The following is a 27,080-nucleotide window of genomic DNA, read 5'->3' as shown; positions in this document are numbered from 1 at the left end:
CCAACCTTATTGGATTTTTTGTCCGCAGGTGTGTCTTGCATAGGCTTCAATGTTGTTGAATATGGATATTTTTTACAAACAAATCGCAGATATAAAATAGTTGCACAAAAGTAGAGTTGTAGAAATTTTTTTAGCATAACCAAAATTAAGTTGCAGAAATTGCTCTTACACAACCAGAGTTCCCATCTAGCCCAAGCCTAAAACTGTTGATGTCACTCATTGCCACACACTCAAATCCTAATCAAAATTTGAAAGAAAAAAAATATAAGCCACATATAGATTTCATTACAAATTTTTAAGCTACTTCGACATATACATTATACAGTGAGTGAACTTAGCATTAAAACACCAAATTAGGGGTGCTGAGTTTTTACATTGCCAACAAATGTTATAACAACCACTGAAAAAATTGGACAACTGGTGAATAGAGATGAGTGAATTGATCTGCAGAGATTTGAGTTCAAGTCGACTTTCCTGAAATTTGCAGTGTTATGCGAATTCAAACACTTTGAGATTTGATTTGCAGTTCGCAAGAACACTTGCCCGGAACCATTTCCCACACTGTTAAAGCATCAGAGAGTGGGCAAACGTAGTTTTGCATGCTACACGGGCTTTGTCATAATGCCCTGTAACTATGACATCTTAAGGATTATCATACCTTGTAAAATTGTGGTCAGTACCTGGGCCAATGCAGATCAGTAATCAGTGGTTCCTAGTGGAGCATAGTTTGTATGGTAGAGTCATTTTTTATCAACAGAGTCAATATTGAGATTCACATTGATCCGCCTCAAATCAAATTTCTGGAGGAAATTCGTCGAAGCTGGAGAATTTGAATTTCAAATATCCACTAATCTCTACTTATAAATACATGTCTGTCTAACACCGTGAACATGATAATTTTGTTTCTCATAGCTCGATATGGGACCTTTCATTTAAAGTATCATAAACATTTTAAAATTCAATGCTGCCATTTTCATTTTGATAAAATATACATAGCGCAATTTCGGCCGAATCTTAATGTGTTCACTTCAACTCTGACTTTCCATATTTGTCAAATGTCTCACCACAATTATATATTTGGTGCCAATTACACCAACACAAATTTGATGCAAAATTAAGGATGGCAGTCCACTTGCCAAAGTTATGTAAGAGCCTGAAAACAATGTGTCAAATGTCACAAGTAACTGCAAAAGTATTTTGTGCAGATTGTACATTTTTATTGTTGAAAAATATGGTTGCAACATTAATCTATTTGTGCCTAACCTTTTTTAATACAGCAATGACCCTTCTAGAATACTCTCCTTTTATGCAAATTTTATACAGACATAAAATCATAGCCATGATGTCGCAATTCACATCAAAAGCTTAATCACACACTGCTTATCGTCATTTATACATTTTTGATGTAGGTATTAAACAATTGTGTAAGTAATAGCAGAACACGTTGACACATTTTGATTAGGCATTTACAATTGAATGTAGCAATTTCTGCAAAGATTATGGTGTCACTGCAATGATAATATCTTTTTTAGCCAATGTCCAGAAATAGAAGATTTGTAGTGGAGTGACATACGGAAAACCATAGAGTACCTATTATCTTTTGTATTTATCAAGTACATCACTTGTTACAATTGCAAATGATAAAATCAGGAGCAAATCCACAGTGAAATCTGCAGATAACATACTGTACAACTGAATACGTACCCTCAGATGGTTTTTCTATGACTTACAGTTTTCAGTTTAGGGGTGTAGGTGTGTGTCACGTTATTTTTTTACTACAAAATCTTGCCATGAATCCCATGCCAGGTCATACAAGGCACATATAGCAGAGGTTTGGGTTTTTTTTTTTGCAAATGACAAAACTAGCACAGATGAAACCTTTCTTTTGTTATTATGAAATTTGAGATAAAAAAACTATTCCCATAATGTGCACTCCAACGTGAGCTTTGCACAAATTCACACATGTGTTTAATCCGAGATGACTATACAGCTCTGGCAAAAATTAAGAGACCACCACATCAAAACTCTGTCATGGGCAGCCCAATCTCCAGGCCTGAATCCCATTGAAAACCTCTGGAATGTAATCAAGAGGATGATGGATAGTCACAAGCCATCAAACAAAGAAGAACTGCTTACATTTTTGTGCCAGAAGCAGTGTCAAAGACTGGTGGAAAGCATGCCAAGACACATGAAAGCTGTGTTAAAAAATAATGGTTATTCCACAAAATATTGATTTCTGAACTCTTCCTGAGTTAAAACATTAGTATTGTTGTTTCTAAATGATTTACTTGTTTTCTTTGCATTATTTGAGGTCTGAAAGCACTGTTTTTTTTTAATTTTGACCACTTCTCCTTTTCAGAAAATAATACAAAATTTATAGCTTGGAAATTCGGTGGCATGTTGTCAGTAGTTTATAGAATAAAAGAAAAATTTACATTTTACTCAAAAATGTACCTATAAAGAGAAAATGTATAATTTTTGCCAGAGCTGTATGTGCCTTGGTTTCCATATTAAAATAATGTCACCTTAAAGACCAATGTCCTTGTTACTCCACGTTATGAAGTTTATCTGAGCTGACCATATCTGGCTACGATGAGATCAACTTTCAGAAACAAATTAGTTCTCACTCTTTCCATGAATAATAGAAGTAATAAAGTTGGAAATCACAGCTGAATTTTCTTTATCGTTGTTTTTAAGTAAAATTACAAAGTCACTTATGCCAAACGAAATTTGTCTTTTTTTAAGTTATGGCAATGTGGTCATTGAGAAAATGGATGACTGAAATCTCTAGTGTATGAAGGACTATACCATGTGCAGCTTGTCGAGACAAAGCGGTAACGATGACAAATGAATAGGTTCTAATTCTGGAATTAGACTTTTTTTAAATAAATATTTTTAATATAGAAGTTTAGAAAGAATAACAATGCTTAAACCATTATTTCTTATTTTTAGTGACTCTATAGCGACAGGGTCTGTTCCGCAGGACTGGCGCATAGCAAATGTGGTGCCAATATTCAAAAAGGGCTCTAAAAGTGAACCTGGAAATTATAGGCCAGTAAGTCTAACCTCTATTGTTGGTAAAATATTTGAAGGGTTTCTGAGGGATGTTATTCTGGATTATCTCAATGAGAATAACTGTTTAACTCCATATCAGCATGGGTTTATGAGAAATCGCTCCTGTCAAACCAATCTAATCAGTTTTTATGAAGAGGTAAGCTATAGGCTGGACCACGGTGAGTCATTGGACGTGGTATATCTCGATTTTTCCAAAGCGTTTGATACCGTGCCGCACAAGAGGTTGGTACACAAAATGAGAATGCTTGGTCTGGGGGAAAATGTGTGTAAATGGGTTAGTAACTGGCTTAGTGATAGAAAGCAGAGGGTGGTTATAAATGGTATAGTCTCTAACTGGGTCGCTGTGACCAGTGGGGTACCGCAGGGGTCAGTATTGGGACCTGTTCTCTTCAACATATTCATTAATGATCTGGTAGAAGGTTTACACAGTAAAATATCGATATTTGCAGATGATACAAAGCTATGTAAAGCAGTTAATACAAGAGAAGATAGTATTCTGCTACAGATGGATCTGGATAAGTTGGAAACTTGGGCTGAAAGGTGGCAGATGAGGTTTAACAATGATAAATGTAAGGTTATACACATGGGAAGAAGGAATCAATATCACCATTACACACTGAATGGGAAACCACTGGGTAAATCTGACAGGGAGAAGGACTTGGGGATCCTAGTTAATGATAAACTTACCTGGAGCAGCCAGTGCCAGGCAGCAGCTGCCAAGGCAAACAGGATCATGGGGTGCATTAAAAGAGGTCTGGATACACATGATGAGAGCATTATACTGCCTCTGTACAAATCCCTAGTTAGACCGCACATGGAGTACTGTGTCCAGTTTTGGGCACCGGTGCTCAGGAAGGATATAATGGAACTAGAGAGAGTACAAAGGAGGGCAACAAAATTAATAAAGGGGATGGGAGAACTACAATACCCAGATAGATTAGCGAAATTAGGATTATTTAGTCTGGAAAAAAGACGACTGAGGGGCGATCTAATAACCATGTATAAGTATATAAGGGGACAATACAAATATCTCGCTGAGGATCTGTTTATACCAAGGAAGGTGACGGGCACAAGGGGGCATTCTTTGCGTCTGGAGGAGAGAAGGTTTTTCCACCAACATAGAAGAGGATTCTTTACTGTTAGGGCAGTGAGAATCTGGAATTGCTTGCCTGAGGAGGTGGTGATGGCGAACTCAGTCGAGGGGTTCAAGAGAGGCCTGGATGTCTTCCTGGAGCAGAACAATATTGTATCATACAATTATTAGGTTCTGTGGAAGGACGTAGATCTGGGTATTTATTATGATGGAATATAGGCTGAACTGGATGGACAAATGTCTTTTTTCGGCCTTACTAACTATGTTACTATGTTACTATTATAAACATTGTATTGTTTGAACAATTCAATAAACTGAACATGAAAATTGAGAAGCATTCGTTATAGCCCCTGTGATACATGGTATTATACATGTAAGAAATATGTCTAAATATTCTGCTGCATATCTATTTACCTAAACTATCAATGTAATTTACAGTTTGTTTAGGAAAATACTTGAAGAGCAACGACAATGTCAGAAAAATGCTGAGATGTCTTAGAGGCAAGACAGAAGTCCTGATTGGTGGTGGACTGGGTGCTGGGACCAACACTAATCACCAAAATGAAGGGTAGAAGCGCTCAGCTATGTGCCTTTCTCCTCTATGACCAAAGACCGTTTTCAGCTAACTCAGGCAAGTTGGACTCTGCTGAGCATTTTGGCTTCAGTGATTGCGTGGGGGGGGGGGGGGTCGTAGCACTTGGAACGCCACCAATCAAAATGTTTAACCTGTCAAATAGTTTGTGAAAGTGCAGTCACTCTTCAAGAATATCAGTACAACAGAAAAAAAACAACGGCTGCAAAAATATCGAACTACATAATTGGTTATTCAGTGATTTTTTTTTAACTTTTAAGCATTAAAATGAAACTATAGAGTGAATAATTTGCAAAGTCTGATTTTAATAGTGCTTTACACATGGCTAATGATTTTTAATTTCCTTTTATTTATTTAGTTTACTCACAAATATAAACATTGGTTGAAAATCATTATAGAGTTCCGTTTTTTTAAATACTCATTTGAATTCCAGGATAAGATTTTTTTCTCACCTTAAATCTTAGTATTTTGGATACATAAGCAGAAAACCTATGATGCTGCCATCTCCACCTCCTCACCTGTCATCCTGAGCTTGTTCCCTCAGTTTCCCTCCCAGTGCCGTCTGCTCCACGTGTTTCTTCGGCTTCTGTTGCGCAGTCTCCAAGTACCAGACAAGCAGGAGACTCCAACAAGCAAGTTTCCGGGGAAAGGTGGGGGTTGGAGGGATGTGACGTCATCATGTCACATGCTGGGGGGCAGGATTGTGGTTGTGGTGGTTAAGTAGTCTCTGATCTTCCACTATATAACTTGTCACAGAGCAGGCGACACTAACCTACAGAGCCGCTGATATAAAGTATGAGTCATCAGACAATTGTACAAGGCATGAGAACTACTGATCTGGATCAGTATAAAAATAGCAAAAGACAAAACAATTTTTCCTCTAAAAAAAAAAATGTCATATTTTTTTTTGTAATCTGTTTGCATTTTGGAAAGCAGGTACATGTGTCTCCATCATGGGAAATCAAGTGATCCATACACATATGGCTCGCCATGGCTTTGCATGCACTTTTTAATTCAACTGCAGAATTCTAGTACGACAAATGTGAAAGCATTAGAGCAAATAATTTATTATGAAAATACTAAAACTACGTCTCAGTAGATCTCTATAATGTGTAAAATTGTCACAGAAAGAAACAACTCCAAAAACAGCCCAGAATGGTAGAATTTAATGAGTAGTTATAATAATGAATCTAATCCATAGAAGAATAGCTCAAAGTAAAAAAAAAAAAATTGTAATAAACTCACCAAGTATTGGAGTGTCCCAGGCGCAAAGCAGGGAGGGGAAGTTAGTTAGGCCCAGATTATACTGATACCTTCTCTATTCACTCCATATTTGAGCTACCACTTTTCAAGGATAGTACCAAGCTGATCAATAAATTACCGTATTTTTCGGACTATAATACGCACTATTTTCCTCCCAAAATGCGCAGGAAAATGGGGTGTGTGTCTTATAGTCCGGATGTATGGGCTCTGGCTGTGGTGGGGGAACAGTTTCGGCTGAGAATCGGGTCACAGGAGGCTGAAGCTGGTAGCTCCAGCTAACTCCTGTGCCCGCTGCTAAAGAGAAATTAATATGCACTGCATTCCATGGGCGTGGAGGGCAATGCACATTCATTCTGGCATCGTGATATAAATGGCGTCCCTGCCATGTGCTGCTTACAAGCATTAAGCAGCTGCTGGCACTGGAGCAGGATGCTGCGAGGGAGTGCTGTGTGATGAGGGGGCTATGCATACCAGGATAGGGATGAGGGGGCCATGCATACCAGGATAGGGATGAGGGGCCATGTGTATCAGAATGGGGATGAGGGGGCCATATATAGCAGGATAAGGGATATTACAGTACAGAATTGACCTTTTTTTTTACTTAAACTCTTTTCCTAATTTCCTCCTCTAAAACCTAGGTGCGTCTTATGGTCCGGTGCGTCTTATAGTCCGAAAAAATACGGTAACACGATATATCTCTATGTAGCGTCTGACGCATTTCATCCTGGCTAATATACAGGATTCATCATAAAGTCTATATCTACATTAGGGACACGGCTAAATATCCCAGTGTGCGTTGTGGGGGGTTAACTGACATATGACTATCCTGTAACGCTGAGTCATTTATCAAGGACAAGCAGACAAACATGAGTTGGGAAAGTCGAGGAGTCGTAGGTGAAAATCCAGGAGACTGCGTCTTAAACAGAGGGAAGAAACAAAAGCATTGTCAGATGATGGTCCATGGTCAAAATACCACGAGGATAGCAGATCAGAGTAAAAAGATTAAACTTATTGATGGTCAGAACGAGATACAAGGTCAGCCAGCGATAGATCAAGGAGCAAAATACAAGGCACAGAAGAACAAACCACACTTAGCTGAAGCTACGGCTGACAGCTATTTGTGATTGCTGGCTCAGGTAAATAGCTAAATAATTATGGAAACTCAGAGCAACTGCTCAGAGCTCAGCATCTCCCGGTCTCAGATTGGACGGCCGAGATGTCAATCAAACTACAGACAGCTCAGCCCGCCCCTGCCCCAGACTTGACAACTGAGCTTTCAATCACTGCACAGACAACCCAGGAAACTTCAAATGGAAGGCCCTGGCTAATTCTTGAGCTGGTACTCCGGATCTCTCCTCAGGTCAGTATCCTCTCCAGTGGATGGGGTACTGGAAGAAATTTCGGAGCCCACCAAAGTCCACAACTTTCTGCAGTTGGTAAGCAGATGAAAATGACAAGTCAATCCCAAGTTTACCACACAAAAAAATCTCTAGAATTTAGAGACAAATTGCACTTTCCTATTAGACACAATGTTGAGATGGACCCCATGTAACTTACAATATGAGAGAAAAACAACCTGGAGATTGTCTCTGCATTTGGTAATCCTGAAAAAGGAATAAAATGAGCTTCTCTGGACAGATGAGTCCATGGTCTTACTGTATTTGACAATAAGCCAATTCCCCAGCCAACCGGCTATGACTGACTTTAGGGTGTGCAAAGACTTAACAAGCGGATACAAAATCTTTAATACCATTATGCATGGACAGCCACCAAAAAAATCTAGCAATGGCTTTCCATGTAGCACCAACCCCAGGATGACCACTCAAATTTAACCCCTTCACAACCTTGCCCTTTTCCGTTTTTGCGTTCTCGTTTTTCGCTCCCCTTCTTCCCAGAGCCATAATTTTTTTATTTTTCCATCAATATGGCCATGTGAGGGCTTGTTTTTTTGCAGAACAGGTTGCACTTTTCAACGACATCATTGCTTTTGGCATGTGGTGTACTAGAAAACGGGAAAAAAATTCCAAGTGCAGTGAAATTGCAAAAACATTGCAATCCCACACTGGTTTTTGTTTGGCTTTTTTGCTAGATTCACTAAATGCTAAAACTGACCTGCCATTTGCATTCTCCAGGTCATTACGAGTTCATAGACACCAAACATGTCTAGGTTACGTTTTATCTAAGTGGTAAAAAAATTCCAAACTTTGCTAAAAAAAATAAAAATGCGCCATTTTCTGATACCTGTAGCGTCTCAATTTTTCGTGATCTGGGGTCGGGTGAGGGCTTATTTTTTTGTGTGCCGAGCTGACGTTTTTAATGATAGCATTTTGGTGCAGATACGTTCTTTTGATCGCCAGTTATTACATTTTAATGCAATGTCACTGCGACCAAAAAAACGTAATTCTGGCGTTTTGAATCTTTTCTCGCTACGCCGTTTAGTGATCAGGTTAATCCTTTTTTTTTATTGATAGATCGGGCGATTCCGAATGCGGCGATACCAAATATGTGTAGGTTTGATTTTTTGTAATTGTTTTATTTTGAATGGGGCGAAAGAGGGTTGATTTAAACTTAAACTAAATGATCGCAAGGCAAGATTGCCTTGTGCAGGCATGTACTACGGAGGACAGAGAATGAACTTCAATCCAATATTGCAGCCAGCATGCAGCCAGCGGGTAAGGAAAGGGTGAATCAAACACCCAAAAACCCCGCCTCCATGGCTGAAGATTGTTCCCTCCAAATTCAGGTGACAGTGTCCCTTTAAGAGTTTCGGTAAGACCTTTGTGCAACTTGCACCTGAGAGCTGCATCATTCCACATAACTTTGGTGGACCACTGCCGAAACTCAATGCAGTAGTCCTCAGCAATGCAGACCAGGTTCATGATCTTTGCCTAAGCAACCTGGATACTGTTGGGTTCCTCATAGATCAGTCCTAAAGTGTCAAAAAAGGCGTCCATCGAAGACCAATGTAGAGCTTTTTGAGATAAGGAAAATGCTCAGGTCTGAGGACCCTCTTGCAGTAGGTACATGTTTATTCCCACCTGCTGGAACTCATCCCCTGACGACTGGGGATGCAGGGTAAAAAATAACCTACAGCTTTCCCATAAAACCCTAAACTATTTTTTCTCTCCTGAAAATTTATCAGGGAGGTCCATTACAGGTTCAGGAGAAACCAACTGTACGTCAGAGGGCACAGGTGTCACAGCCTCAGCTGGCAGTGGAGTGCTATCGGGAGTATTCATTAATCTAATCTTCTGACACTGCAACAGACCTAGTGATGACTCCAGACTCTGGCACTCCTTAGCCAGATCCTGCATAATCAGCATCAAATTCACCACCTGGTCACAGAGCGTGTAAACAGGTTCCATACCGGTGAAAACGAAAAAAGTATCAGTTGGCCGTAATGTGACGCTGAGTCACTTCTCATAGACGAGCCATGAGTTGGGATAGTCGAGGGGTCCGAGGTCAAAAAACAGCAGACTACACTACACTACTCAGATAAACATTTACTATTTCCACAAACAATTGGTCAAAACTAATAAACCCTGCACATGCACCTGCCAGTCACAGTCATTGCCCTTATATACTCCACAGCAACATAACCTCATATGTGAGAGTTATGCTGCCCCCTGCTGGGTAACTCCTGTAGATCTACTAATCTGGCTGCTTGGTATCACATCAATCCCTTAATAAAAATACCATATTTTTCGCTTTGTAAGACGCTCCAGATTATAAGACGCACACCAAATTTTGAGGAGAAAAATAGGAAAAAAACTTTTAAATAAATTGGTGGTGCTTCTTAGAATCCATGCATCTTATTGCTTACCAGGGGTTGTGGCTATGGTGGATCAGGGTCCCAGGGTCGCTGCTGGAGGAGGCAGGAGTGGAGCGTTGCTGCAGACTGAGATGAGGGGGTGTGCAGGTGTCCTGTGCTGCAGGGGGCTCCAGTGCTGCAGGGGTGTCTCTGGTGCTGCAAGGGTGCCTCCGGTGCTGCAAAGGTGCCTCCGGTGCTGCAAGGGTGTCTCCGGTGCTGTGGGGGTGTCTCCGTTGCTGCGGGGGGCTCTGCCGACATTTTGTGAAAGGCCAGAGCCCCCCAGCAGTTCGTCCATGCTTTCTTGTGCGGTGGACTTCGGGAAAATGGCCGCCGGGAGGCGGCGCATGCGCAGATGGAGATCTTGGGACCAAGAACTCGAGAGATGAGATCTCAGCGCTGAAATCTCATCTCCCGAGATTCCGGCGGCCATTTTCCCGAAGTCCGTCACACAGGAAAGCATAGACCAACTGTCGGGGGGTTCTGGCCTTTCACAAAATGTCGCCAGAGCCCCCACAGAACACCGGAGACTCCAGCATCACCCTGGGGGGCAGCGGACAACCGCGGCAGCGGACAACCGCGGCAGCGGTGGCGGACACCCCCTCATCCCAGCCTGTAACCGTAAGCGGTATATCCGCTTTGTAAGACGCGCCCCCATTTCCCCCCCAAATTTTGGGGAAATATAGTGCGTCTTACAAAGCAAAAAATATGGTAGATAGATAAATGAAAACATTTTGAGGTTTTTTGTAAATCGCTACATTGCAATGGAGAGGTACACATACGTTTTGCCTTCTCCTAAATCATAGCTGAACTGACACATCACCCCCTTAGTAACATCTGATGCATTTATTGGTAGATGGCATAGGCACAGATTTAGCAGGACAGTTCCAATCTGAAGGTTCAGCCCTGACTCTCCGATGTCGTCATTTCTCCAGCTCATCCTCCTCCTCAGAGGCCAGGCTGCAATCTCTCTGCACTGACATAAATTAAAATATTCAGTTCCTCTCTTGTGATGTGCTCTCTGCAGATTTTGAACTGGCACTCCAAAATTTGCAGGCAGGAGTTCTACCTATGAGGCAAAGCCCATAATTACATAGGTAAGAGAATTTTGCAATCTTGACCTGTCACTGAGCCCAGAAGCAAATTATAAATGTACATAGAGATACATTATATATAACAGTGTATTTCTATGTTCCCTGTATACTAGAGGTGTAGAAAAAGTCAGATTTTTTTAGTTCCTATACCAGGAACTTGATTAGGAGCGTCTAACTGGTCTGTTGGAGCCAGAACTCTTAATGATTAGTAGGGAATCAAATAACTTATTTCTCACTGCAAAATGCAAATAAATTTACCAAATTTTTCGAATTATAAGACGCACTTTCCCCCCAAAATTTGGGGGTAAAATGGGGGTGCATCTTATAATGCGGATATACCTTACCGGCCGCAGTGGAGCAGGGTCCCAGGGTCACTGCTGGAGGAGGAAAGAGCGGAGCGCTGCTGTAGGTCACCGGGTGTGTTCGGATGTGCGGCGCACTGCTGCGGGTGTCTGATGCTGCGGGTGGTATCCGATGCTGCGGGAGCTCTGCCGACATTTTCTGAAATGCCAGAGCCCCCGAAGTTCCTTGATTTCCTATGCGGTGGACTCCGGGAAACTTGCTGCTGGGGGCGGTGCATGTGCAGATGAAGATCTCACCATCAAGATCTCTGAAGATCTCTGCTCATTACACCATTTAGTGATCGGGCCAATTTTTTCTTTATATTGATAGATCGGGCGATTCTGAACACGGCAATACCAAATATGTGTATGTTTGATTTTTTTATTGTTTTATTTTGAATGGGATGAAAGTGGGGCGATTTGAACTTTTATATCTTTTTTTTTAATTTAAAAAACTTTTTTTTAACTTTTGGCATGCTTCAATAGTCTCCATGGGAAACTAGAAACTGCCATAACCCGATCAGCTCTGCTACATACAGGTGATGATCAGATTGCATGTACCGTATATACTCGAGTATAAGCCATCCCGAGTATAAGCAGAGGCACCTACTTTTGCCACGGAAAACTGGGTAAGCTTATTGACTCAAGTATAAGCCGGGTATACATGGCTCCCTCTTCCCTGTCCTGGTATGAATGCCTCCCCATCCCTGTCCTGCTATGCATGCCTCTCCTGTCCCTGTATGCCTGCCTCCCCCTTCCCTGTCCTGGTATGAATGCCTCCCCATCCCTGTCTGCATGCCTCCCCTGTCCCTGTCATTGTATGCATGCCTTCCCCTTTCCTGTCCTGGTATGAATGCCTCCCCATCCCTCTATGCATGCCTCCTCCGTTCCGTCCCTGTATGCATGCCTCCCCGTTCCGTCCCTGTATGCATGCCTCCTTATCACCTATCCTTGTGTGCATGTTTCCTATTAAAAAAAAAAAAACATCCTACTCACCTACATGCGCGCCCTCGGTGCAGGCACTGCATCTCTTTCCGGCCGCCGATGCCTCCTTGCAGCTCTTCCTGCCGAGCAATCACGTGGTACTGCTCGTTAAGGTAATGAATATGCGCTCCACGCCTATAGGAGTACCACGTGATCACTCGGCAGGAAGAGCTGCAGGAGTCGGCGGCTGGAATGAGATGCAGTGCCAGCACCGAGGGCGCGCAGGTAGGTGAGTGATATGTGCTGGAAGCCTCTGGCTCCTGGCACCCACTGCTCCGTCATCCTCCCTCCCCCGCTGGCTTTCTGGACCGTGACTCGTGTAAAATCCGAGGGGGGCATTTTTAGCACAACAAAAATGTGCTGAAAACTCGGCTTATACACGAGTATATATGGTATGTAGCAAAATTGCTCACTTGCTATGAGCGCCGACCACCGGGCAGCGCTCATAGCAATCCGGCAGTGGCAACCATAGAGGTCAGCTGGAGACCTCTTGCTGTCATGCCAACCTATCAGCGACCCGCGGTCATGTGACACGGGTGCCAATGGACAGGATTTCCGGCGTGCTTGCCGTAAGCCCATGTTAAATGCTGCTGTCAGAGTTTGATAGCGGCATTTAACTAGTTAACAGCCAGGGGTGGATTGTGATTCCACACGCGGCTGTTAGAGGCACATATCATCTGTTCAAAACAGATGACATATGCCGGAAAAGATGTGCGCTCAGTGCCAGAGGCCACATCAAAGGGAGTCCGACATTGGCATACTATTACACCCAATGTCGGAAAGGGGTTAGTGATTCTAAGGCTGACATTAGATATACCATGCAACACTGTGAAGACGGTCATCACAAAGTGGCTTAACTTGACACAATAGGGACATTACCTCAAAAATGTATGAAAATACAAGAAGAAAATTGGTTTGGGAGGCCTAGAGCTACACTAAAGGACCTGCAGAAATTTCTGGCAAGTACTCGTTGTGTACTGCATGTTGCAACAATCTCCTGGATTCTTCACATGTCTGACCTGTGAAGTAGAGTAGCAACACAAAAACATTTTCTTACAAAGAAAAACATCCATGCCCAACTATGTTTTTTTCCAAAGCCTACATCAAGTCTGCCAAAAGTATGTGTTATTGTCATGAATGTGCCGCACTTTGCTGGTACCTGTGTTAAATCTGAGATTAGAAGATTATGGTGATTAGATGAACAAGCCTTCTTTAAATCTACATTGCGATTCAAGAGTTAATAGGTTTCTTGTGGCAAGGAAAGGGTTTAGAATTCCGCACGGTCTATTGGCTGTGCTGCTTATTGGATCTACACCCTTTCATTATATAAACCAGTGTCTGGCTTCCCTCCATGCGAGCAACAGAATCTTCATTCTGATCCTGGCGTTATTGGAGAAAGTTCTAGAAAGTCACCCTTAGTCATTTTGAGATTGTTGCATGCGGTTTGTTGGGAATACTTCTATCTTCCAATTTTGGCATTATTTTGTGTTGCTTTTCTGTCTCTTTACTGTGCACTCATTTTCACTTCGTATTTTTAACTGTGTGTCTGCCATTTGACTGTACCTTGGCTTCCCGTTTGTCCAGCCTGTGTTTACTCATTCACACCTGCCCATTTCCTCCTTGGGGGGGACAGTGGTAGCAATTTAGGGTTTTGAAGGAGCACAGAGAGATACGAGACCCAGGCACTTCCATCTTCAGGGGTAACCCTGGGGCTAGGGATAGTGTTATGATGCGGTGGTCTAGGAGCAACATGGAACGAGCTCTGAAGGAAGTGGTAACTGTACTGACCGCAGTCCCTAAGCTCAACACAACACTAGAAGTAGCCGTGGAATGCTCCTAACTCTCCCTAGGCATCTCATCACAGCCTAAGAGCTAACTACCCCTAAAGACAGAAGCAGGAAAACTATCTTGCCTCAGAGAAAATCCCCAAAGGATAGATTAGCCCCCCACAAATAATGACTGTGAGTGGAGAGGAAAAAGACATACACAGAATGAAACCAGGATGAGCACAGGAGGCCAGTCTAGCTTGATAGATAGGACAGGATGGAATACTGTGCGGTCAGTATAAAACACTACAAAAATCCACGCAGAGTTTACAAAAAAAATCTCCACACCTGACTAAAGGTGTGGAGGGTAAATCTGCTTCCCAGAGTTTCCAGCAAGACAGAATTAATTCATACTGATAACGCTGGACAAACATAGAAAGCACTGAACGGATAAGTCCACAATCTGTGAACAGAAAAGCGCAAGCAAAAACTTAGCTTTGCTGAACTGGTCAGGATAACAGGGAAATCCAAAGAGATGTAAATCCAACCAGGAACCATTTACAAGTGGCACTGGCTGAAGGAACAACCAGGCCTAAATAGCCGAGCAGAAGAGACGATAAGTGGAGGCAGCTGATGACAGCTAACTCCAAGGAGCAGCCATACCACTTGAAACCACAAGAGGGAGCACAAGAGCAGAACTCACAAAAGTGCCACTTACAACCACCGGAGGGAGCCCAAGAGCGGAATTCACAACAGTACCCCCCCCTTGAGGAGGGGTCACCGAACCCTCAGCAGAGCCCCCAGGCCAATCAGGACGAGCCAAATGAAAAGCACGAACCAAATCGGTGGCATGGACATCGGAGGCAACAACCCAAGAATTATCCTCCTGGCCATAACCCTTCCACTTGACAAGATACTGAAGCCTCCGCCTCGAAAAACGAGAATCCAAAATCTTCTCAACCTCATATTCCAACTCTCCCCCAACCAACACCGGGGCAGGAGGGTCAACCGAGGGAACAACGGGCACCACATATCTCCGCAACAAAGATCTATGGAAAACATTATGAATGGCAAAAGAGGCTGGAAGAGCCAAACGAAAAGACACCAGATTAATAATTTCAGAAATTTTATAAGGACCAATAAACCGAGGCTTAAACTTAGGGGAAGAAACCTTCATAGGAACATGACGAGAAGACAACCAAACCAAATCCCCCACACGAAGCCGGGGACCAACACACCGACGGCGGTTAGCAAAACGTTGAGCCCTTTCCTGAGACAACGTCAAATTGTCCACCACATGAGTCCAAATCTGCTGCAGCCTGTCCACCACAGAATCAACACCAGGACAATCAGAAGGCTCAACCTGCCCAGAAGAAAAACGAGGATGAAAACCAAAATTACAAAAGAAAGGTGAAACCAAAGTAGCCGAACTAGCCCGATTATTAAGGGCAAACTCGGCCAACGGCAAGAAAGACACCCAATCATCCTGATCAGCAGACACAAAGCATCTCAAATAGGTCTCCAAGGTCTGATTAGTTTGCTCAGTTTGGCCATTAGTCTGAGGATGAAACGCCGAAGAAAAAGACAAATCAATGCCCATCCTAGCACAAAAGGCCCGCCAAAATCTAGAGACAAACTGAGAACCTCTGTCAGAGACAATATTCTCCGGAATGCCATGCAAACGAACCACATGCTGAAAAAATAATGGAACCAGATCTGAGGAGGAAGGCAACTTAGGCAAAGGTACCAGATGGACCATTTTAGAAAACCGGTCACAAACAACCCAGATAACAGACATCTTCTGGGAAACAGGAAGATCCGAAATAAAATCCATGGAAATATGCGTCCAGGGCCTCTCATGGACCGGCAAAGGCAAAAGCAACCCACTAGCGCGGGAACAGCAAGGCTTGGCCCGGGCGCAAGTCCCACAGGACTGCACAAAAGCACGCACATCGCGCGACAAGGAAGGCCACCAAAAGGACCTAGCAACCAAATCTCTGGTACCAAAAATCCCAGGATGACCAGCCAACACTGAACAATGAACCTCAGAAATAACCTTACTTGTCCATCTATCAGGAACAAACAGCTTCCCCACTGGACAGCGGTCAGGCCTATCAGCCTGAAATTCCTGAAGCACCCGCAGCAAATCAGGGGAGATAGCAGAAAGAATCACCCCCTCCTTAAGAATGCCAACCGTCTCAAGGACTCCAGGAGAATCAGGCGAAAAACTCCTAGAGAGGGCATCAGCCTTAACATTCTTAGATCCCGGAAGATACGAGACCACAAAATCAAAACGGGAGAAAAACAGGGACCTTCGAGCCTGTCTAGGATTCAGCCGCTTGGCCGACTCGAGGTAAATCAGATTCTTATGATCGGTCAGGACCACAACGCGGTGTTTAGCTCCCTCAAGCCAATGTCGCCACTCCTCAAACGCCCACTTCATAGCCAACAACTCCCGATTGCCGACATCATAATTGCGTTCCGCAGGCGAAAACTTTCTGGAAAAAAAAGCACACGGTTTCATCAAAGAACCATCAGACTCCCTCTGAGACAAAACGGCCCCTGCCCCAATCTCAGAAGCGTCGACCTCAACCTGAAAAGGAAGAGAAACATCCGGCTGACGCAACACAGGGGCAGAAGTAAATCGGCGTTTAAGCTCCTGAAAGGCCTCAACAGCCTCAGAGGACCAATTCGTCACATCAGCGCCTTTCTTCGTCAAATCAGTAAGGGGCTTAACCACACTGGAAAAGTTGGCAATGAAACGGCGATAGAAATTAGCAAAGCCCAAAAATTTTTGAAGGCCCTTCACAAATGTGGGTTGGATCCAGTCATGAATAGCTTGGACCTTAACAGGATCCATTTCTATAGACGAGGGAGAAAAAATAAAACCCAAAAAAGAGACCTTCTGAATTCCGAATAGGCACTTAGACCCCTTCACAAACAAAGCATTATCACGAAGGATCTGGAACACCATCCTGACCTGCTTCACATGAGACTCCCAATCATCGGAAAAAATCAAAATATCATCCAAATATACGACCATGAATTTATCAAGATAATTGCGGAAAATATCATGCATGAAAGACTGGAACACAGATGGAGCATTAGAGAGCCCAAATGGCATCACAAGGTATTCAAAATGGCCTTCGGGCGTATTAAATGCAGTTTTCCATTCGTCACCCTGTTTAATACGAACAAGATTATATGCCCCTCGGAGGTCAATCTTAGTAAACCAACTAGCCCCCTTAATCTGAGCAAACAAATCAGTAAGCAAAGGCAAGGGGTATTGGAATTTGACCGTGATCTTATTAAGAAGACGATAATCAATACAGGGTCTCGAGGAGCCGTCCTTCTTAGCAACAAAAAAGAAACCCGCTCCCAATGGTGACGAAGAGGGCCGAATATGCCCCTTCTCCAAAGACTCCTTAACATAACTCCGCATGGCGGCATGCTCTGGCACAGACAGATTGAAAAGTCGGCCCTTAGGGAACTTGCAACCAGGAATCAAGTTAATATCACAATCACAGTCCCTGTGCGGCGGAAGGGAACTGGACTTGGGCTCATCAAATACATCCTGGAAATCCGAGAAAAACTCAGGGACCTCAGAAGAGGGGGAAGAGGAAATTGACATCAAAGGAACGTCACTATGTACCCCTTGACAACCCCAACTAGTCACCGACATAGTTTTCCAATCCAGCACCGGATTATGTTCCTGTAACCATGGAAAACCCAGTACAACAACATCATGCAGGTTATGCAACACCAGAAAACGACAATCTTCCTGATGTGCTGGAGCCATGTACATAGTCATCTGTGTCCAGTACTGAGGTTTATCCTTGGCCAAGGGTGTAGCATCAATACCCCTCAAAGGAATAGGGCTCTGCAAAGGCTGCAAGGAAAAACCACAGCGCCTGGCGAATTCTAAGTCCATTAAGTTCAGGGCAGCGCCTGAATCCACAAATGCCATGACAGAAAAGGACGACAATGAGCAAATCAGGGTCACAGATAAGAGAAATTTAGGCTGTATAGTACTAATGGTAACAGACCGAGCGACTCTCTTAGTACGCTTAGGGCAATCAGAGATAACATGAGCAGAATCACCACAGTAAAAACACAGCCTATTCTGACGTCTGAATTCCTGCCGTTCTGTTCTAGTCAAAATCCTATCACAATGCATAGGTTCTGGACTCTGCTCAGAGGATACTGCCATATGGTGCACAGCTTTGCGCTCGCGCAGACGCCGATCGATCTGAATGGCTAGAGACATAGATTCGCCCAAACCGGCAGGCGTAGGAAAGCCCACCATAACATCTTTAAGGGCTTCAGAAAGACCTTTTCTGAAAATAGCAGCCAGAGCCTCTTCATTCCATTTAGTGAGCACAGACCATTTTCTAAATTTCTGGCAGTATAACTCTGCCGCTTCCTGACCTTGACACAAGGCCAACAGGATTTTTTTCTGCATGATCCACAGAATTAGGTTCGTCATACAATAATCCGAGCGCTTGAAAAAATGCATCAACATTCAATAATGCCGGATCCCCTGTTTCAAGAGAAAAAGCCCAGTCTTGAGGGTCACCACGCAGCAGGGATATGATGATTTTTACTTGCTGAATGGGATCACCAGAAGAACGGGGTTTCAAAGGAAGAAACAATCTGCAGTTATTTTTAAAGTTCAAAAACTTGGATCTGTCCCCAAAAAACAAATCAGGAGTAGGAATTCTAGGCTCTAAAGCCGGAGTCTGGACAACATAGTCCTGGATACTCTGTACTCTTGCAGCAAGTTGATCCACACGAGAAAACAAACCCTGAACATCCATGCCAAAGCATATATCCTGAACCACCCAGATATCAAGAGGAAAAAAAAGACAAACCAGAGCACAGAAAAAAAAATGGTTCAGAACTTTCTTTTCCTTCTTTTGAGATGCATTTAATTCATTTTTGGCCACTTGTACTGTTATGATGCGGTGGTCTAGGAGCAACATGGAACGAGCTCTGAAGGAAGTGGTAACTGTACTGACCGCAGTCCCTAAGCTCAACACAACACTAGAAGTAGCCGTGGAATGCTCCTAACTCTCCCTAGGCATCTCGTCACAGCCTAAGAGCTAACTACCCCTAAAGACAGAAGCAGGAAAACTATCTTGCCTCAGAGAAAATCCCCAAAGGATAGATTAGCCCCCCACAAATAATGACTGTGAGTGGAGAGGAAAAAGACATACACAGAATAAAACCTGTTATGTTTGCTAATGACAGGTGTTATGAAGGCAATCCAGAAACACAGTGTGCTTAGCGATCAGAGCGCACACAGTGATCTGACAAATACCCAAAAATACAAGAACGAGCTCTGAGACGTGGAAACTCTGTAGACTGCACACCTGATCCTATCCTAAACACAACTAAAAGCGGCTGTGGATTGCGCCTAACAACTACCTAGGCAACTCGGCACAGCCTAAGAAACTAGCTAGCCTGAAGATAGAAAAATAGGCCTGACTTGCCCCAGAGAAATTCCCCAAAGGAAAAGGCAGTCCCCCACATATAATGACTGTGAGTAAGATGAAAAGACAAAACGTAGGGATGAAATAGATTCAGCAAAGTGGGGCCCGATATTCTAGGAGAGAGCGAGGACAGTAAAGCGAACTTTGCAGTCTACAAAAAACCCTAAAGCAAAACCACGCAAAGGGGGCAAAAAAAAAACCCACCGTGCCGAACTAACGGCACGGCGGTACACCCTTTGCGTCTCAGAGCTTCCAGCAAAACAAAAGACAAGCTGGACAGAAAAAAAGCAACAAAAAAGCAAAAGGCACTTAGCTATACAGAGCAGCAGGTCACAGGAACAATCAGGAGAAGCTCAGATCCAACACTGAAACATTGACAAGGAGCAAGGATAGCAGCATCAGGCGGAGTTAAGTAATGAAGCAGTTAACGAGCTCACCAGAACACCTGAGGGAGGAAGCTCAGAAGCTGCAGTACCACTTGTGACCACAGGAGTGAATTCAGCCACAGAATTCACAACAGTACCCCCCCTTGAGGAGGGGTCACCGAACCCTCACCAGAGCCCCCAGGCCGACCAGGATGAGCCGCATGAAAGGCACGAACAAGATCGGAAGCATGAACATCAGAGGCAAAAACCCAGGAATTATCTTCCTGAGCATAACCCTTCCATTTAACCAGATACTGGAGTTTCCGTCTAGAAACACGAGAATCCAAAATCTTCTCCACAATATACTCCAATTCCCCCTCCACCAAAACCGGGGCAGGAGGCTCAACAGATGGAACCATAGGTGCCACGTATCTCCGCAACAACGACCTATGGAATACATTATGTATGGAAAAGGAGTCTGGGAGGGTCAAACGAAAAGACACAGGATTGAGAACCTCAGAAATCCTATACGGACCAATAAAACGAGGTTTAAATTTAGGAGAGGAAACCTTCATAGGAATATGACGAGAAGATAACCAAACCAGATCCCCAACACGAAGTCGGGGACCCACACGGCGTCTGCGATTAGCGAAAAGTTGAGCTTTCTCCTGGGACACCTGAGTCCAGATCTGCTGCAACCTATCCACCACAGAATCCACACCAGGACAGTCCGAAGACTCAACCTGTCCTGAAGAGAAACGAGGATGGAACCCAGAATTGCAAAAAAATGGAGAAACCAAGGTAGCCGAGCTGGCCCGATTATTAACCCCTTAGCGACCGCCGATACGCCTTTTAACGGCGGCCGCTAAGGGTACTTAAACCACAGCGCCGTTAATTAACGGCGCTGTGGAAAAAGTGTATAGCGCCCCCCACAGGCCGATTTTCTCCGGGGTCTCGGCTGCCGAGGGTAGCCGAGACCCCAGAGAACATGATTCGGGGGTTTTTTAACCCTCCCCGCATTTGCGATCGCCGGTAATTAACCGTTTACCGGCGATCGCAAAAAAAAAAAAAAAAAAAAAAAAAAAAGCGATCTCTTTTTAATTTCTCTGTCCTCCGATGTGATCGCACATCGGAGGACAGAGAAAAGGGGTCCCAGGTGGCCCCCCAATACTCACCTAGCTCCCCCGATGCTCCTCGTGTCTCCCGGTGGGCGCCGCCATCTTCAAAATGGCGGGCGCATACGCAGTGCGCCCGCCGGCCAGCACCGGGAGAATCTTTGGGGTCTCGGCTGCCTGGGGTAGCCGAGACCCCAAAGAGCATGATTGGGGGTCGGTTTTAGCGACCCCTGTTTTGCGATCGCCGGTAATTAACTGTTTACCGGCGACCGCAAAAAAAAAAAAAAAAAAAAGTAAAGTGTAATTCTCTGTCCTCTGATGTGATCGCACATCAGAGGACAGAGAAATAGGGGGATTCGGGGACCCTAGCATACTCACCTAGGTCCCTGGATCCTCTTGCTGCTCCTCCTGGCCGCCGGCAGAAGAACATGGCGGACGCATGCCCAGTGCGCCCGCCATCTGTCTCCATCTGCCGGCCGGCAGGAGAACAGCGGTTAGGGCTAAAATTAGGGTTAGGGTTAGGGTTAAGGGTAAGGTTAGGGGTAGGGTAGGGTTAGGGTTAGGGGTAGGGTTAGGGGTAGGGTAGGGTTAGGGCTAGGGTTAGGTTAGGGGTAGGGTTAGGGGTAGGGTTAGGGGTAGGGTTAGGGTAGGGGTAGGGTTAGGGCTAGGGTTAGGTTAGGGGTAGGGTTACGGCTAGGGTTAGGTTAGGGGTAGGGTTAGGTTAGGGTTAGGGGTAGGGTTACGGCTAGGGTTAGGTTAGGGGTAGGGTTAGGTTGGGGTTAGGGGTAGGGTTAGGTTAGGGGTAGGGTTGGGGCTAAATTTAGGGTTAGGGTTGGGGCTAAATTTAGGGTTAGGGTTGGGGCTAAATTTAGGGTTAGGCTTCTTTCACACTTACGTCGGTACGGGGCCGTCGCAATGCGTCGGCCCGACATACCGACGCACGTTGTGAAAATTGTGCACAACGTGGGCAGCAGCTGTAGTTTTTCAACGCATCCGCTGCCCAATCTATGTCCTGGGGAGGAGGGGGCGGAGTTACGGCCACGCATGCGCGGTCAGAAATGGCGGATGCGACGTACAAAAAAACGTTTCATTGAACGTTTTTTTGTGCCGACGCTCCGCCAAAACACAACTGATCCAGTGCACGACGGACGCGACGTGTGGCCATCCGTCACGATCCGTCGGCAATACTATGGGCAAAAAACGCATCCTGCGGGCACATTTGCAGGATCCGTTTCTTGTCCAAAACGACGGATTGCGACGGAATGCCAAACAACGCAAGTGTGAAAGTAGCCTTAGGGCTAGGGTTAGGGTTGGGGCTAAAGTTAGGGCTAGGGTTGGGGCTAAAGTTAGGGTTAGAGCTGGGATTAGGTTTAGGGTTTGGATTAGGGTTGGTATTAGGGTTAGGGTTGGCATTAGGGTTACGCTTGGGATTAGGGTTAGGTTTGGGATTAGGGTTAAGGTTAGGGTTGTGATTAGGGGTGTATTGGGAATAGGGTTAGGTTTGAGGTTAGGGTTGAGATTAGGATTAGGGGTGTGTTGGATTTAGGGTTTTGATTAGGGTTATGGTTAGGGTTGACATTAGGGTTGTTTTGGGGTAAGGGTTGTGATTATGGTTAGGGTTAGTGATTAGGATTATGGATCAGGTTGGGATTAGGGTTAGGGGTTGGAGCTAGAATTGGGGGGTTTCCACTGTTTAGGTACATCAGGGGGTCTCCAAACACGACAGCCAATTTTGCGCTCAAAAAGTCAAATGGTGCTCCCTCCCTTCTGAGCTCTGCCGTGCGCCCAAACAGTGGGTTACCCCCACATATGGGGCATCAGCGTACTCGGGATAAATTGGACAACAACTTTTGGGGTCCAATTTCTCCTGTTACCCTTGTGAAAATAAAAACTTGGGGGCTACAATATCTTTTTTGTGAAAAAAAAATATTTTTTATTTTCACGACTCTGCATTCTAAACTTCTGTGAAGCACTTGGGCATTCAATGTTCTCACAACACATCTAGATAAGTTCCTTGGGGGGTCTAGTTTCCAAAATGGGGTCACTTGTGGAGGGTTTCTACTGGTTAGGTACATCAGGGGCTCTGCAAATGCAACATAATACCCGCAGACCATTCTATCAAAGTCTGCATTCCAAAACGGCGCTCCTTCCTTCCGAGCTCTGCCGTGCGCCCAAACAGTGGTTTACCCCCACATATGGGGTACCAGCATACTCAAGACAAATTGGACAACAACTTTTGGGGTCCAATTTCTCTTGTTACCCTTGTAAAAATAAAAACTTGGGGGCTACAATATCTTTTTTGTGGAAAAAAAAAATATTTTTTATTTTCACGGCTCTGCATTATAAACTTCTGTGAAGCACTTGGGCATTCAAGGTTCTCACCACACATCTAGATAAGTTCCATGGGGGGTCTAGTTTCCAAAATGGGGTCACTTGTGGGGGATTTCTACTGTTTAGGCACATCAGGGGCTCTCCAAACGCGACATGGCGTCCGATCTCAATTCCAGCCAATTCTACATTGAAAAAGTAAAACGGCACTCCTTCTCTTCCAAGCTCTGCGGTGCGCCCTAACAGTGGTTTACCCCCACATATTGGGTATCAGCGTACTCAGGAGAAATTGCACAACAACTTTTGTGGTCTAATTTCTCCTGTTACCCTTGTGAAAATAAAAATTTGTGGGCAAAAGATCATTTTTGTAGAAAAAATGCGATTTTTTTTTTTTTCACGGCTCTACGTTATAAACTTCTGTGAAGCACATGGGGGTTCAAAGTGCTCGCCACACATCTAGATAAGTTCCTTAAGGGGTCTAGTTTCCAAAATGGTGTCACTTGTGGGGGGTTTCCACTGTTTAGGCACATCAGGGGCTCTCCAAACGCGACATGGCGTCCAATCTCAATTCCAGCCAATTCTACATTGAAAAAGTAAAACGGCGCTCCTTCACTTCCAAGCTCTGCGGTGCGCCCAAACAGTGGTTTACCCTCACATATGGGGTATCGACGTATTCTGGAGAAATCGCACAACAACTTTTGTGGTCTAATTTCTCCTGTTACCCTTGTGAAAATAAGAATTTGTGGGCAAAAAGATCATTTTTGTGTAAACAAAAGCGATTTTTTTATTTTCACGGCTCTACGTTATAAACTTCTGTGAAGCACTTGGGGGTTCAAAGTGCTCGCCACACATCTAGATAAGTTCCTTAAGGGGTCTAGTTTCCAAAATGGTGTCACTTGTGGGGGGTTTCCACTGTTTAGGCACATCAGGGGCTCTCTAAACGTGACATGGCGTCCGATCTCAATTCCAGCCAATTCTGCATTGAAAAAGTCAAACGGCGCTCCTTCACTTCTAAGTTCTGCGGTGCGCCCTAACAGTGGTTTACCCCCACATATGGGGTATTGGCGTATTCAGGAGAAATTGCATAACAAAATTTATGGTTACATTTCTGTTTTTACACTTGTGAAAATAAAAAAAATGGTTCTGAATTAAGATGTTTGCAAAAAAAAGTTAAATGTTCATTTTTTCCTTCCACATTGTTTCAGTTCCTGTGAAGCACGTAAAGGGTTAATAAACTTCTTGAATGTGGTTTTGAGAACCTTGAGGGGTGTAGTTTTTAGAATGGTGTCACACTTCATTATTTTCTATCATATAGACCCCTCAAAATGACTTCAAATGTGATGTGGTCCCTAAAAAAAAATGGTGTTGTAAAAATGAGAAATTGCTGGTCAACTTTTAACCCTTATAACTCCCTAACAAAAAAAAATTTTGTTTCCAAAATTGTGCTGATGTAAAGTAGACATGTGGGAAATGTTATTTATTAACTATTTTTCGTGACATATCTCTCTGATTTAAGGGCATAAAAATACAAAGTTTGAAAATTGCAAAATTTTAAAAATTTTCGCCATATTTCCGTTTTTTTCATAAATAATCGCAAGTAATATCGAAGAAATGTTACCACTAACATGAAGTACAATATGTCACGAAAAAACAATGTCAGAATCAGCGGGATCCGTTGAAGCGTTCCAGAGTTATAACCTCATAAAGTGACAGTGGTCAGAATTGCAAAAATTGGCTCGGTCATTAAGTACCAAATTGGCTCTGTCACTAAGGGGTTAAGGGCGAACTCAGCCAACGACAAAAAGGACACCCAATCATCCTGGTCTGCAGAAACAAAACATCTCAGATATGTTTCCAAGGTCTGATTGGTTCGTTCGGTCTGGCCATTAGTCTGAGGATGGAAAGCCGAGGAAAAGGATAGGTCAATGCCCATCCTACCACAAAAGGCTCGCCAAAACCTTGAAACAAACTGGGAACCTCTGTCAGAAACAATATTCTCAGGAATGCCATGCAACCGAACCACATGCTGAAAGAACAAAGGTACCAAATCAGAGGAGGAAGGCAATTTAGCCAAGGGCACCAGATGGACCATTTTAGAAAAGCGATCACAGACCACCCAAATGACTGACATCTTTTGAGAAACGGGAAGGTCAGAAATGAAATCCATCGAAATATGTGTCCAAGGCCTCTTTGGGACCGGCAAGGGCAAAAGCAACCCACTGGCACGAGAACAGCAGGGCTTAGCCCTAGCACAAATCCCACAGGACTGCACAAAAGTACGTACATCCCGTGACAGAGATGGCCACCAGAAGGATCTAGCCACCAACTCTCTGGTACCAAAGATTCCAGGATGACCAGCCAACACCGAACAATGAAGTTCAGAGATAAGTTTATTAGTCCACCTATCAGGGACGAACAGTTTCTCTGCTGGACAACGATCAGGTTTATTCGCCTGAAATTTTTGCAGCACCCGCCGCAAATCAGGGGAGATGGCAGACACAATGACTCCTTCCTTGAGGATACCCGCTGGCTCAGATAAACCCGGAGAGTCGGGCACAAAACTCCTAGACAGAGCATCCGCCTTCACATTTTTAGAGCCCGGAAGGTACGAAATCACAAAGTCGAAGCGGGCAAAAAATAACGACCAACGGGCCTGTCTAGGATTCAAGCGCCTGGCAGACTCGAGATAAGTCAAGTTCTTATGATCAGTCAATACCACCACGCGATGCTTAGCTCCTTCAAGCCAATGACGCCACTCCTCGAATGCCCACTTCATGGCCAGCAACTCTCGATTGCCCACATCATAATTACGCTCAGCGGGCGAAAACTTCCTGGAAAAGAAAGCACATGGTTTCATCACTGAGCAATCAGAACCTCTCTGTGACAAAACCGCCCCTGCTCCAATCTCAGAAGCATCAACCTCGACCTGGAACGGAAGAGAAACATCAACCTCGACCTGGAACGGAAGAGAAACATCTGGCTGACACAACACAGGGGCAGAACAAAAACGACGCTTCAACTCCTGAAAAGCTTCCACAGCAGCAGAAGACCAATTAACCAAATCAGCACCCTTCTTGGTCAAATCGGTCAATGGTTTGGCAATGCTAGAAAAATTACAGATGAAGCGACAATAAAAATTAGCAAAGCCCAGGAACTTTTGCAGACTTTTCAGAGATGTCGGCTGAATCCAATCCTGGATGGCTTGGACCTTAACTGGATCCATCTCGATAGTAGAAGGGGTAAAGATGAACCCTAAAAATGAAACTTTCTGCACACCGAAGAGACACTTTGATCCCTTCACAAACAAAGAGTTAGCACGCAGGACCTGAAAAACCATTCTGACCTGCTTCACATGAGACTCCCAATCATCTGAGAAGATCAAAATGTCATCCAAGTAAACAATCAGGAATTTATCCAGATACTCACGGAAGATGTCATGCATAAAAGACTGAAACACAGATGGAGCATTGGCAAGTCCGAACGGCATCACTAGATACTCAAAATGACCCTCGGGCGTATTGAATGCAGTTTTCCATTCATCTCCTTGCCTGATTCTCACCAGATTATACGCACCACGAAGATCTATCTTAGTGAACCAACTAGCCCCCTTAATCCGAGCAAACAAGTCAGATAACAATGGCAAGGGATACTGAAATTTAACAGTGATCTTATTAAGAAGGTGGTAATCAATACACGGTCTCAGCGAACCATCCTTCTTGGCTACAAAGAAGAACCCTGCTCCCAGTGGTGATGACGATGGGCGA

At 44.2% G+C, this 27,080-nt stretch overlaps 1 protein-coding gene across 2 annotated transcripts in view; it reads right to left on the bottom strand.

The window, feature by feature from the left end:
- The window catches only part of IKZF3 (IKAROS family zinc finger 3), a 162,150-nt gene extending 156,738 nt beyond the window's left edge, over window positions 1-5,412 (bottom strand). Inside the window, exon 1 of one of the 2 annotated variants that reach the window (XM_069751640.1) lies at window positions 5,279-5,412. In XM_069751640.1, the coding sequence (XP_069607741.1) occupies window positions 5,279-5,285 (7 nt within the window). In that variant the 5' untranslated portion in view covers window positions 5,286-5,412. The remainder of the gene's footprint in view (window positions 1-5,278) is intronic. The other variant, XM_069751641.1, reaches the window with a different exon arrangement.
- Window positions 5,413-27,080: the final 21,668 nt, after the last annotated feature.

The sequence above is a fragment of the Ranitomeya imitator genome, chromosome 2 (assembly GCF_032444005.1).
Source record: "Ranitomeya imitator isolate aRanImi1 chromosome 2, aRanImi1.pri, whole genome shotgun sequence".
Classification (NCBI taxonomy): Eukaryota; Metazoa; Chordata; class Amphibia; order Anura; family Dendrobatidae; genus Ranitomeya; species Ranitomeya imitator.
The sequence above is the reverse complement of the archived record's forward strand: the minus strand, read 5'-3'. Positions and strand labels throughout refer to the sequence as shown.